Here is an 11,791-nt window from a genome sequence, read left to right as displayed (position 1 = left end):
CTTGACAGGAACATAAAATTGGAGGTTATTAGGAGTAGAGGAAAAAGATAAATTGAAGAAATTTTTAGTCAATTAAAAACCAACAAAACCTGGTGACAGTACGTAGTGTGTGATATTAATATAAAGAATGAAGTGATGGTAACTCCTAGGTCTCCGGCTTAGACAGTGTTAGAGCTGCCATTAGCCCAGAAGGTGTCATTGTTTGAATTAGAACAAGATGCATTTTCTTCTGGAATGATGCAACCCTGTGGCAGGGGCCCAGGGTGGATTTCAGCCTCCACTTGCCCCTATGCTTGGTGCTCTTGGGCAGTGCACAGTGTAAACAACTGTAAAAGGCAGCTGTGGGCAAGTGAGTGGCCAGTCGTCATTAGTGGAGATAGGAGGAGAGAGTAGAACTGAGAGGCAGTGAGGGGGGAAATGATGCGTTTGCTTTGGAACATGTTAAGTTTGTAGTATTTGGAGGGTCATTGTTCAGGTGGAAACATCAATGAAGAAGTTGGATATATAATCTTAAAGCACTGGGGACTATAGACGACTTAGGGCTACACATCTGATAAAGGACTGATAACTAGAATCTATTTAAAATAAACTCAGGAAAATCAGCAAGAAAAAAAATCAAACAACCCTATCAAAAAGTGGTCAAAGGACATGAATAGAAATTTTTCAAAAGAAGACAGAAGAATGGCCAACAAACATATGAAAAAATGCTCAACATCAGGGAAATGCAAATCAAAACCACAATGAGATATCACTTAACTCCAGTGACAATGGCCTTTATCAAAAAGTCCCAAAACAATAAATGTTGGTGTGGATGCAGAGAGACAGGAACACTCATACACTGCTGGTGGGACTGTAAACTAGTGCAACCTCTATGGAAAGCAATATGGAGATACCTTAAACAGATCAAGTAGACCTACCATTTGATCCAGCAATCCCATTATTGGGAATCTACCCAAAAGAACAAAAGACATTCTATAAAAAAGACATCTGCACTCGAATGTTTATAGCAGCACAATTCACAATTGCAAAGATGTGGAAACAACCCAAGTGCCCATCAATACATGAGTGGATTAATAAAATGTAGTATATGTATACCATGGAGTACTACTCAGCTATAAGAAATAATGGTGATATAGCACCTCTTGTATTTTCCTGGATAGAGCTGGAACCCATTCTACTAAGTGAAGTATCCCAAGAATGGAAAAATAAGCACCACATGTACTCACCATCACATTGGTTTCACTGATCATCACCTAAGAGCACATTTAGGAATAACATTGATCGGGTGTCAGGCAGATGTGGGGGGAGGGGATGGGTGTATACATACATAATGAGTGCGATGCGCACTGTCTAGGGGATGGACACGCTTGAAGCTCTGATTTGAGGGGGCAAGGGCAGTATACATAACCTAAACTTTTGTACCCCCATAATATGCTGAAATAAAAAAAAATTGCATTTCAATTGTTAAAATTACTCAAAGTGAATGACGTTTTGAATTATAGCTCCAGTGTTACTCGTATAGTACTGGTGGTTGGCTCTTCAAAATGGTTGAACTGCTCTACAAAAAACTCATTTCAAATAACTTTTCAAAGAATATCTACCACCGTTTATTAATATACAGAAGAGTGGTCATGATGAATTGGATTGGTGAAATTTTTTCTTATCTTCCGTTTCAGATTGCTGTGCTATGCCGTGTGAGAGTAAGACTTCCTACCAAGAGTACCTGTCAGACCCTGTGAGTACAGAAACGAGACAGGGAGATTGCACTGACTCCTAATTGATTAGGTCTCAGCTAAGCAGAAAAGCAAACATTTTGTTCCAGATAAGACCAAAAGCAATAATATTTATTTTCTTTGTGATACAAATTCTAGATTGGGTAGAAAACTCATCTCTCTCCCCATTATTATTATTATTATTATATTAGGGGCTATAAAACCAACAGTGAAATTTTTGTCAGCTTGTTATCAGGTTATTTCTAGCAACCAATTATAAGAAATATAATTGAAAGCATGTTTTTTTGTTTGCTTTTTAATTCCGAAGGGGCAGCCTTTCCCAACTTTTTATGTGGCACTGTTTTACAGAAGAACACTGCCGAGGAGTGCTGAAGTGGCGATGAAACAGCCCAACAGGAAAAGGAAGCTTGGTATGGATTCCAAAGAGCATTTGGATCAGGACAGACGCTTGGTAAGATGTCAGCCCTGGACCCTCCACACAGCGTGTGCTCACCACTGAAATGCACAGTGGAACAAACAGTACAGTTCACACAACCAGGCTGAGGCTCCTCAGTCACTCCAAACTGCTTATTTCTGGTTGAGTTTTATGTATAATGGTATAGAATACAGGTGTCATTATAGTCTGGTCCACTTTAAAAGGTAATCTTCACTTTAAAGGTGCAAGGAGACCTTTTCTTTTAGAAAGATGGAGGTAGTTGATCATTAAATAAGAGAATGGAGGTTGTGACATATATATATATAGAGGGGGGGGGAGAGAGGGAGAGAAGGGTGGGGGGGTACTTAAAAAAAAGAGTTGGCTAAGGTGGTCACGGGGACTGACAAGTTTGAAATCTGCAAGGCAGGCTGGCAGGCTGGAGGCCCAGGGAAGAGTTGATGTTGCAGTCTGGAGTCTCAGGTCACTCTGGGGGACAGAGTTCCTTTGTTGTCAGGGGACATCAGTTTTTTCTCTTAAGGTCTTCCACTGATTGAATGAGACACCACATTATGGAGAGTGGTCTGCTTTACTCAAAGTCTGCTGATTTAAATGTTACTCACATGTAAAAAATACCTTCACAGCAACATCTAGACCTAGGAAATATAATGTTCACCATGTCTCTAGTTACCTTGTCTGTGCTGTTTCCTTATGATAACTTTATGTATTCCTGCAAATTTAAAGGTTAGTAGAGTAACCAGAAGATGTCCGTGGTGACTGTTTTTGGGGATAGTGGGTCATTACAGCATTGTCATTTGTGACCCTCTCATGGGCTTTCATCGTTTATTTGGATGTATGTTTTCGGGTCTCCATGTGGTTTGTGGTTATACATTTATACATCATATCTGGTGAAGTGACATAATGTAATGCATTTTTTTTGGTTTGATGCCAGGTTAGGTGTGGTTTGATGAACTTTAGATGTTAAATGAGACATCATAAATGACAGTCTGGTCTGAGATTGGTTTCAAGATGTTAAAAATAGGTCTATGTCAAACTCTAGAGCCATTGCCTCAGGATTAGCCTCCCTGGGAGGTGGGGAGATTAACGTGGGGCTGAGGTCCAGCTCCCTGGGCCGGATTGGTTGCATCTCTTAGATCAGTTCCAGGAGAGTTTAGTGCTCTAAATATGTTCCAGAGAAGAATTTACTCTTTGAGGGTTTACCTGGACTGGACTTTGCAGGCCTGCGTCTGTCTTAGGTTGTGTGAGAATGCCATTCTTCTTTGCAGTTTGGTGTGCTGTGCCATGCCCTCTGAGGAAACAGAGTATGAAGAAATGCGGGATTTGATGTGTTCAAAGTTATTCTTGGGTACTGCCTTCCCAAATGTGGTCCCTAGACAAAAAGCATCAGCATTGCTTGCTTGGTGGTTTGTGAGAAATGCAAATTCGCTGACCCCGATCCAGATGGGTTGGGGCTCTGCAATCTATATTTTAACAATCCAGGTGATTCTGATGCTTGCTCATGTTTGAGAACCATTGTCCTAGGGAAATAGCTAGATACATTTTACCTGTGCATTGTACTATAGTTAATTAATATTTTTCTTAAATTTTTTTAGTTTAATATTTAAGACCACCCCCCTCCAAACATATTTTCTATTTTTCGTCAGTATCATTTCTCTATAAGCTGCTAAAATTATTATTACCCTTGCCCAGTACTCAGGTATCTTGCTTTACAACCTGAGTATTTAAACTTTTGACTCACCCGCATTAGCACAAATCCCAATTTACTGTTAAGGCTCAACTCAGTTTCTAACTTAATCCTCATGCCTTTATCATTATGCCCACCCCACACTGGGATTTTCCCTTTCTTGAACTCCAGAAATGCCTAACACTTAGGTGTGAGGCCTTGTCTAGCTGGGTTTTTGGAAATATCTGTTTAATGATATTCATGGTGCTTAATGACATCTCCATGCAAATGGATTTCTTTGATTGATAGTAAGCAAATAATATTTTAGAGGACGATATTGCTACTTTAAGGTTTTAGGTGTTGCAGCATACTCTTATTTTAAAGGATGTTCACGTAGGATAATTGAAAAGATACACATTTAGGATGAATTCCATAGTGCACTGTGAGTTGGGGCTCATTGCCAGTTACAATGTCCATTTTCATTAGTTGAATTTAACAGTTTAATACAGTAAGGTATAGTCACATCTGGGCCTGCAGACACTGTGGAGAGAAGGGTTCAGTTCTGCTTGGATTTTGCTAGATTCCTTGAAATACTGATAATATCCTTTACTTTCTGTGTTACCCTCCTGATTTTATAAGTGGCATTTCTAGTCAACCAAGTAAAATCCCGTTGGCAGAGTAAGCACATAAAACATCAAGCAAAGGCACAGTTGGGTGTTTCTAAACATCTGCTTCTGAGACTGTAATTTCATATCTTGGTTATATAATAATTTTTAGATGCTAATATTAATATCTGTCAATGAATGTCTTCCTAGACTAATATTTTCTATGTATTTTTATATATAATTTAGAAAATATTTATTTGTGCTTTTCAGAACACAGGAATATGGTTAAAAAAATCTAATAATACAGAAAGTATTAAAACAAGAAGTAAATTCTCCACTATACCTCCTTATACATACATGAACCCCCAAAATATTTTTCTAAAGGTGTGACCACTGTTTATAGTTTCTTGTATATCTATATAGGAAATAAAAACGGAAAAAGAAAAGTAAAAAGTCCAAACACTTTATGTACAATTATGCATACATACACATTTCCCAGACGGGCTTACATTCTAGCTGTTGTTCTGTACCTTGCTTTTTTTGCACTTAATTATATATGTATGTCTTGGAGATACACGTTTTCTTTTCTTGTCAATGGTGCATAGCATTCCATTCTGTGAATGTACTATATTTATTTAAACAGTGCCCTACTGTAAACATTTAGGTTATTTTTATTTTTGTGGTTATATGAGGGCTGTCTGGAAAGTATCCAGCCGTTATTAATATAATATCTCTATTTTTCATATTACATGGCTGGATACTTCCAGACAGCCCTTGTGCACCGTGTTACAACCAATGCTCTTATTCACGTATCTTTTTGATATACAAATACTTTTGCAGTTCATTCATTGGTAGTATCAGCAGAATTGTCATACTAAAGGGTATGTTCCTTTAAAGTTTTGATAAGTTTTTCCGTATCATTTTCCAAAGATGTTGCCCTAGTTTATCTCTCCCTAACAGCATCTGTGAGAGTGCCTCTTTTCCCTGGGTTTTATTACACATTTTATGTCTGTTTATTCAATTCTCCTGTGTGGGTGAACTTTTCTTTATGGTGCTGGTCTCCCTAGTGCTACTGCAGAGTTTAAGAGGGTGTTTCTCTGCTCCTTTTAGACTCTTTGACACACTATACCTTTTCACTGAATCCAGCACAAAGATAAGTGTCATTTTGGGTCTCCTTTGCCAGCTTTTCCACCCGCCAACTTTGGAATTGACTAGCAAAGTACAGGCAAATGGTAATTGGGGAAACTAAGCACTTTTTTCCCAAGGTGATTTCATTGATGATTGGTGTGTGGGTGTGGGTGTTCTGGGGACAAAATCCCCGAATGATATTCAGGCTGTATAATTTCAAATTTCCTACATAAAACAACAAGCTTTGCGAATACAAAAGAAAATTTTATTTGACCATACAAGAATAAAATATATAGCCTCTAATTGTGTATATGAAATATCTGATACTGAATAAATGTTAGTTCTCATTTTCCTTCTCCCTCTGAACCTTTTAAAAACAACAGATCTTTATCTATATGTGAGTTATGAAGTTCAGAAGATAGAAATATGAGACATTTACCATTCTATAAAGAATCTTACAGTGTTGTTGAATAAAAGAGAACTAACATGTGTAGAGTAATGTAGAACAACTGTGTACTTACACAGTACATCAGTGCTCCAGGGTATGGTCACCCTTCAGGGAAAAATAGGGTCATTGGGGGCTGGAGTTTGACCTTGAGGATGAAGAGTATCTAAGAATGTTGGTATTTAATGCTTTCTTATTCTGTCGTAACAAATGGTTTTTGAATCTAGCCTGGTAAATGCAATATGAGAGAATACAACTTATATATATATGTATTAACATCCAGGCGCTTTCTAGCCTTGAGAGAGAATTAAGTTGAGGGATCAGTGTGGGGATTGCCTGGGCCAAGGCAGCAGCATGAGCAAGGGTAGGGGGTTGGGAGAGAAGGTGACATGTGTGATCTATGGAGGGATCTTAATCGTTTGTCTGCCTGGAGCAGATGTTGCTATTGGCAGTGTTGTAGAATGAGCATTGGACGCGGGTCAGAAGATGCCCATTTTAGTCCTTGGCTCTGCTGCTCATTAGCTATGTGACCAAGGGCAAGTCCCTTCACCAGGCTGGGCTCAGTTTGTCTGTAGAACAGGAGTCTTAGATTAGAAGATCTTTAAGTGACTTTCTATATCAGTCGGTCTAAGTTTTGGTGCATAATGAGATTGTAAGGTAACTAGGGTAGATCTGGGTGGTCACGCTTAGCCTGTCTTGATGGCAGAGAGAGGATGTAGTGCTTGAGTGGTGATCTCTGGCTTTGATAGAATGACAGCAGGAGCCACGGTGGACCTCAGCATTGGCAGAGTGTAATCAAATGTTTCCTGTAATATCTTTTAGTAGATATTGAGAAAATGTTTGGGGTAGGATGATTTTGGTTTCTTATTTTTCAATGGTACTTATTTTTTTTTTTTCATTTTGTTGCCTCACACAGAACTGATGTCAGTTTGCAACAGCCACTAAAATTCATTTATAGATGAAGGAACTGCAGGAAGGTGGTGTTTATAATGCTACTTTAGATTTTTCACTTTTGGTTTTTTGCAGATGTCTTAGCCAGTACTGTAGGGAGATTTTATTCAGAGACTGTAACTGTGTTATCAAGTATTTGAACAAAATGGAAACATTTCCTTCTCCCTGACTATGTCTTCATTCCAGCGGAGCAATGGCAAAAATCCCACAGATTCTTGTAATTTTATCCAAAAGGTGAATTTCTTTTATCTTCAGTTCATATCCCACATTGGACCAGAGCAAAAAGAATTTAAAAAGTGAACATCAAACAGCAGGTGAAATTCAAATAGTACTTTGTCACTGGGGTTAGTAAATAGGATTTCACCATTTTCTACAGTTCATGAAAACAATATGCATCACCCTCTGGGGCACAAATACCAAGTTCTTATGGAACAGGAACAGCAGGGTACTCAGAAATCTGTGAGTGCTCATGAGACTTCTGTCTGACAGGGAAGGAGAGGAAAGGGGCATTATCTGATAATTCCAACGTGATGAATTGAAATTGCTAAACACAAATCAGTAGTTAAAAATCTCTTGTTTGTTCTCTTGATTGGAATTCATAGACAGAGAAATGTAGACACTGATTAATTAGAGAACATCACTGTAACTGGTAGTAAAAGCATATGATACGTCCAGTGCCATCAGGAAGGAACAGAACATTAAGCCTTTTTGATTATTTTCCCACATCATAATCCTCTGTTCCAAAATGATGGATTTTAAATTGGTAAATGGAAATGTACCATGGCAGAGACTTATTTTATGTTCCTTAAACCATTATCTCCCTTTTTTCACAACACTATCTTTTTCCTAAAGCTTTAGTTTCAGTTTCAGAACTAAAATTTGAATCCTGAGAAACCACATTAATGATTTTATTTTTCTCAATTCATATTGATTTCCTTAAGTGTTCTGTCTGGAAGGATAAGGTAAAGTGCTCATTTTTTTCTTTTGTTTTTTAGAATTCATTCTCTACTCGTTAATAGCAGTGTAGATTTATTACTCTTATGAAATAATTAATTAGCCCAGACAGAAGCAAAGAATGTTAAAGCTAGCAGGAACTTTGCAGAACATTTAGTCCAATCCTTTTATTTTAACAGGCAAGAAAAATCAGGCCTAGAGAACATAAGTCATTTATTCAAAATTAAATAGGTCTTTATGCATGGGGTTGGGATTTGACCTCAGTTCACCCAGCCCAGCCCCCAATTCAGCATTTTTCCTGCTCTATCATATGATAGTAAATATTTTTCCATTTGCAAAATTGTTTCAAAATGAGGTGAGGATATTATAATAGAAATGTAAACTTATTCTGAAATGCAAAATTATGAGCTTTTGTGTGTATATGTGTATATCTACATATCTATAACCTTGATCTATCTAAAGAACTTATAGAAATAAGGAGCTTCAGAAATTTAAATCTAAGTGACAGGTAATGTTGTTTGTTGGGGCTTTTTTTTTCTTTCTAGGCAGAATTTCAATGACAAATAAAGAAGTGTGAACCAAACATCCTAATCCACTAACTGAGTGACAGATAGCATATTATATATTTCTTTTTATTTTTGAATGAGACAGTGATTATAAAAATGCTTCACTAGCTGTTGTGTGAGCAGAATCAACTCTTGAATCTGTTTCTTGTTGCTGTTTTGTTTTTTACGGTAGAAGAGAGTTGCTTTGTTTTGAATTGCATATGTAAATCTCCTGTTTATTGAGTGAATAAAGAGGGGTGAAATTGGGGTGAAGAGCTACCATAGAAAATTAGACCCTATTTGGGAGTTCGTCGTCTTACTTGCAGTAGACTAGGGGCAGATATGATTGGATAACTACCATCCCATCCCCACTCTCACCCCATGCCCTGGGAAGAGACAGTAGTAGCCTTGCCACTTGTAGTGTATACCACATATTTTTGCAATAGCATCTGCTGGGAGGCTCTTGGAAATGCATAATCTTAGGCCCTACCCCAGACCAACTGAATCAAGAGCTACATTTTAGCAGTATTCCCAGGTGAATCATATGCATGTTAATGTGTGAGAGGCACTGATGTAATACATTTTATGAGGATGCTACTTTATTAATTGCACAGAGATATCCCCTATAACTTTGGATGTGAAATCTGCAAAGCAGAAAAGTACTATTGTTGAACCTTGCCTTCATTCAGCAAATACTTGTTGAGCTAGACTAGGTGTCCAGCTATGTTTTGGGGATGAAAGATGGTTAAGACACTGTCTGCCTTCAGTAAGTTCACCAAAGTAGGAGAGCCCAATCAATAAAACAGATGATTATATTGCAGCATGATAGGCCCAATAACACAGATTTGTAGAGGAAATCTGCAGGCATCGGAAGGTTGCCCTACTTAGCATGAGTAGAGGGGAGGAGGAAGGAGGATTATGGAAAGCTTCCCAAGTTGACTCCTAAAGGATAAGAAGGTGAGCATTGGTTTTCTGTTGTTGCATAACAAATTACTAGAAAGATAGCAGCTTAAAACACATATTTATTATTACAGTGCAGTTTCTGAGAAGTTCAGGCATGATTTACATGGTTTCTCTGCTCAGGGTCTCAAGGTAGTTGGCCTGGCTGAGCTCAGTGGCCTCTTCTGAGCTCATATGGTTGTTGGCAGATTCAGTTCCTTGTGGCTCTAGGACTGAGGTCCCTGCTTCTCACTGGCTGTTGAGCAGGGGCAGTTCCTGCCACGTGGTCCTCTCATAGACCCTGTCACAGCCTGATGGCTCGCTCCTCAAGGCCAGTAGGAGAATCTCTTGCTCCAGTCCGCTGGGACAGAGTTATGTATTGTGAGGGAGTCAAGAGAGCGAGGGTCCTATCACCATTGCCATATGATCCAGACGAAGTCACAGATTCTACCCCACTCGGGGTGGGGGATTCTGTAAGGGTGGGACTCACTGGGGTCATCTTAGAACTCTGCCCAGCACTGATGTCGGAGAGGAGAGGGGACAGCACAGCTGAGGTTTGGGTTCAGGAAGCTGCATCTTGAGCCCAGGGGACTTTTGAGCTGGGGATAAGAAGAGGTTTAGAGGACAAAATGATGGATTTACTTTTGTACTGATTGCATGCTAGGAGCTTGTGGGCCATCCAGATGAAGCTGTGCAGTGGGACCTTGGGTCTGCACGTTTGAAACTAACGGAGGAAATAGAGATCCATCGGCTGTGTGTCTGAAACTAAGAGTGGAGTAGCTGGGCAGAGTGGTCAGAGTGAGACGGGAAGGACCAGTGACCTCAGGGAGAGCGGTGGTGATGGCTGTGCACAGGAGAGGCACAAGCAGCGAACACACAGGAGAGCCCAGGGCCGGGCAGAGAGAACAGGAGCACACAGCAGATCACAGTTGACGATGTTACAAGAGGAGGGGGGAACGATGTAAGCCCATCTCTTCTTTCTGTCGTCAGCTGTGCGACAGATAGTGAGCACCTGACAAGCAAAGGGTGGTCAGCGCACAAACATCAGACACTGTATTTTGTTTGCACTCTTAACCCCAACACAGTTCCTGGCACATAGTAATTGTTCAACAGATGTTTTTTAAATGAGCAATTGATTCAATTAGGGCTTTAGGATTCTTCTTTCCTTTCCCTTCAGAATTCTTTCATTAGAGATTTTGTTTATATGTTTCTTCAGTTGATAAACACAAAAAAGCAGGTTAACTTAATTTTTATTAAGTATCAGGATAAATTCTTCGTAGTTTGAAATCTGGCAAAATAACTGTGATAGCTACCATTAATTGAGAGTCTGCTGTGTGTCATTTCTGTAATAAGGACTCTATCCCTGGATCTCTAATGCTTAAAACAATTTTGTCAAGCGGTTGTGATTATCTCCAAGTTAGGAAACTGAGGTTCACAGAGGTTAAATCACATGTCCAGCATCACACAGCTGGACCTGGGACTGGAACCTATGGCTATCTGACTCTAAAACTTGCACAGAAACAGAACTCTTTCATTGTGTATAAAGCATTAAATAGCCCGGCAGTATATTAAAACATGGCTGTAATAATGAAAACTGGTACTGGCACATGGCTGGACAGATAAACTAAAGAAACAGAATAGAAAGCCAGAAATAGGATCAAATGCACATGGCAGTTTAGCATCATACACACATCTTGGACTGGCAGGGAGAAGGAGGGCTCTTCAATAAGTGGTGTTGGGAGAAGTAAACAGCCACCTGGGCAAACATACTGTGTCTTTGCGTCACACCATGTCCTGGTACAAATTTCAGATTTATCAAAGATTTGAACCTAAGAAATGAAGCTAAGAAATGAACCCTAAGTGTACTGGTCATAAACAAGGGGGGTTTTAGAATCTGGAGTGGAGAAGGGTTTTCAAACTATTATTCAAATCTAGAATCTATAAAAAGAAAAGTTTAATAGTTTCACTTCTTAAAACAAAGAAAAAACTCTGCATATTAAGAAAATCATAAGCAAAGTGAAAAGAGAAATGACAAACTGAGAAAAAGTAAATGATGTCTATTTTATCACAGACAAAAACTAATCTTCCTCATTTATCAAGACCGAAATATAAGTAATCGTCCCAACAGAAAAAGGGAACAAGGACGTAACGACATTTCACAGAAAAGGAAATACGAATAACTTTTAAATATACAACATGATATTAAATTCAACTTCATAATGAAGCAAGTGCAAATTAAAACTATAGTGAGAGATCATTGTTTACCCGTCCTCTTGTCAAAAATTTAAAAATCTGGTAACACACCCTGTTGACCAGGTCCAGGGAAAACAGGCACAGACCAGGCCTGTGGCCTGTGACCTGGAGCAGCTCCGGGGCTCGTAGCTGCTTTGACTGG

At 39.1% G+C, this 11,791-nt stretch overlaps 1 protein-coding gene across 2 annotated transcripts in view; it reads left to right on the top strand.

The window, feature by feature from the left end:
- The first annotated feature begins 2,112 nt into the window (after window positions 1-2,112).
- Window positions 2,113-11,791, top strand: part of L3MBTL4 (L3MBTL histone methyl-lysine binding protein 4) — a 339,453-nt gene continuing 329,774 nt past the window's right edge. For both annotated transcript variants that reach the window (XM_069468253.1, XM_069468254.1), the window contains exon 1: window positions 2,113-2,184. In XM_069468253.1, coding sequence (XP_069324354.1) covers window positions 2,113-2,184 — 72 coding nt within the window. The remainder of the gene's footprint in view (window positions 2,185-11,791) is intronic.

This window comes from Eulemur rufifrons, chromosome 5, assembly GCF_041146395.1.
Source record: "Eulemur rufifrons isolate Redbay chromosome 5, OSU_ERuf_1, whole genome shotgun sequence".
In the NCBI taxonomy this organism is placed as follows: Eukaryota; Metazoa; Chordata; class Mammalia; order Primates; family Lemuridae; genus Eulemur; species Eulemur rufifrons.
Note: the sequence above shows the minus strand (reverse complement) of the source record. Positions and strands in the feature narration are given on the sequence as shown.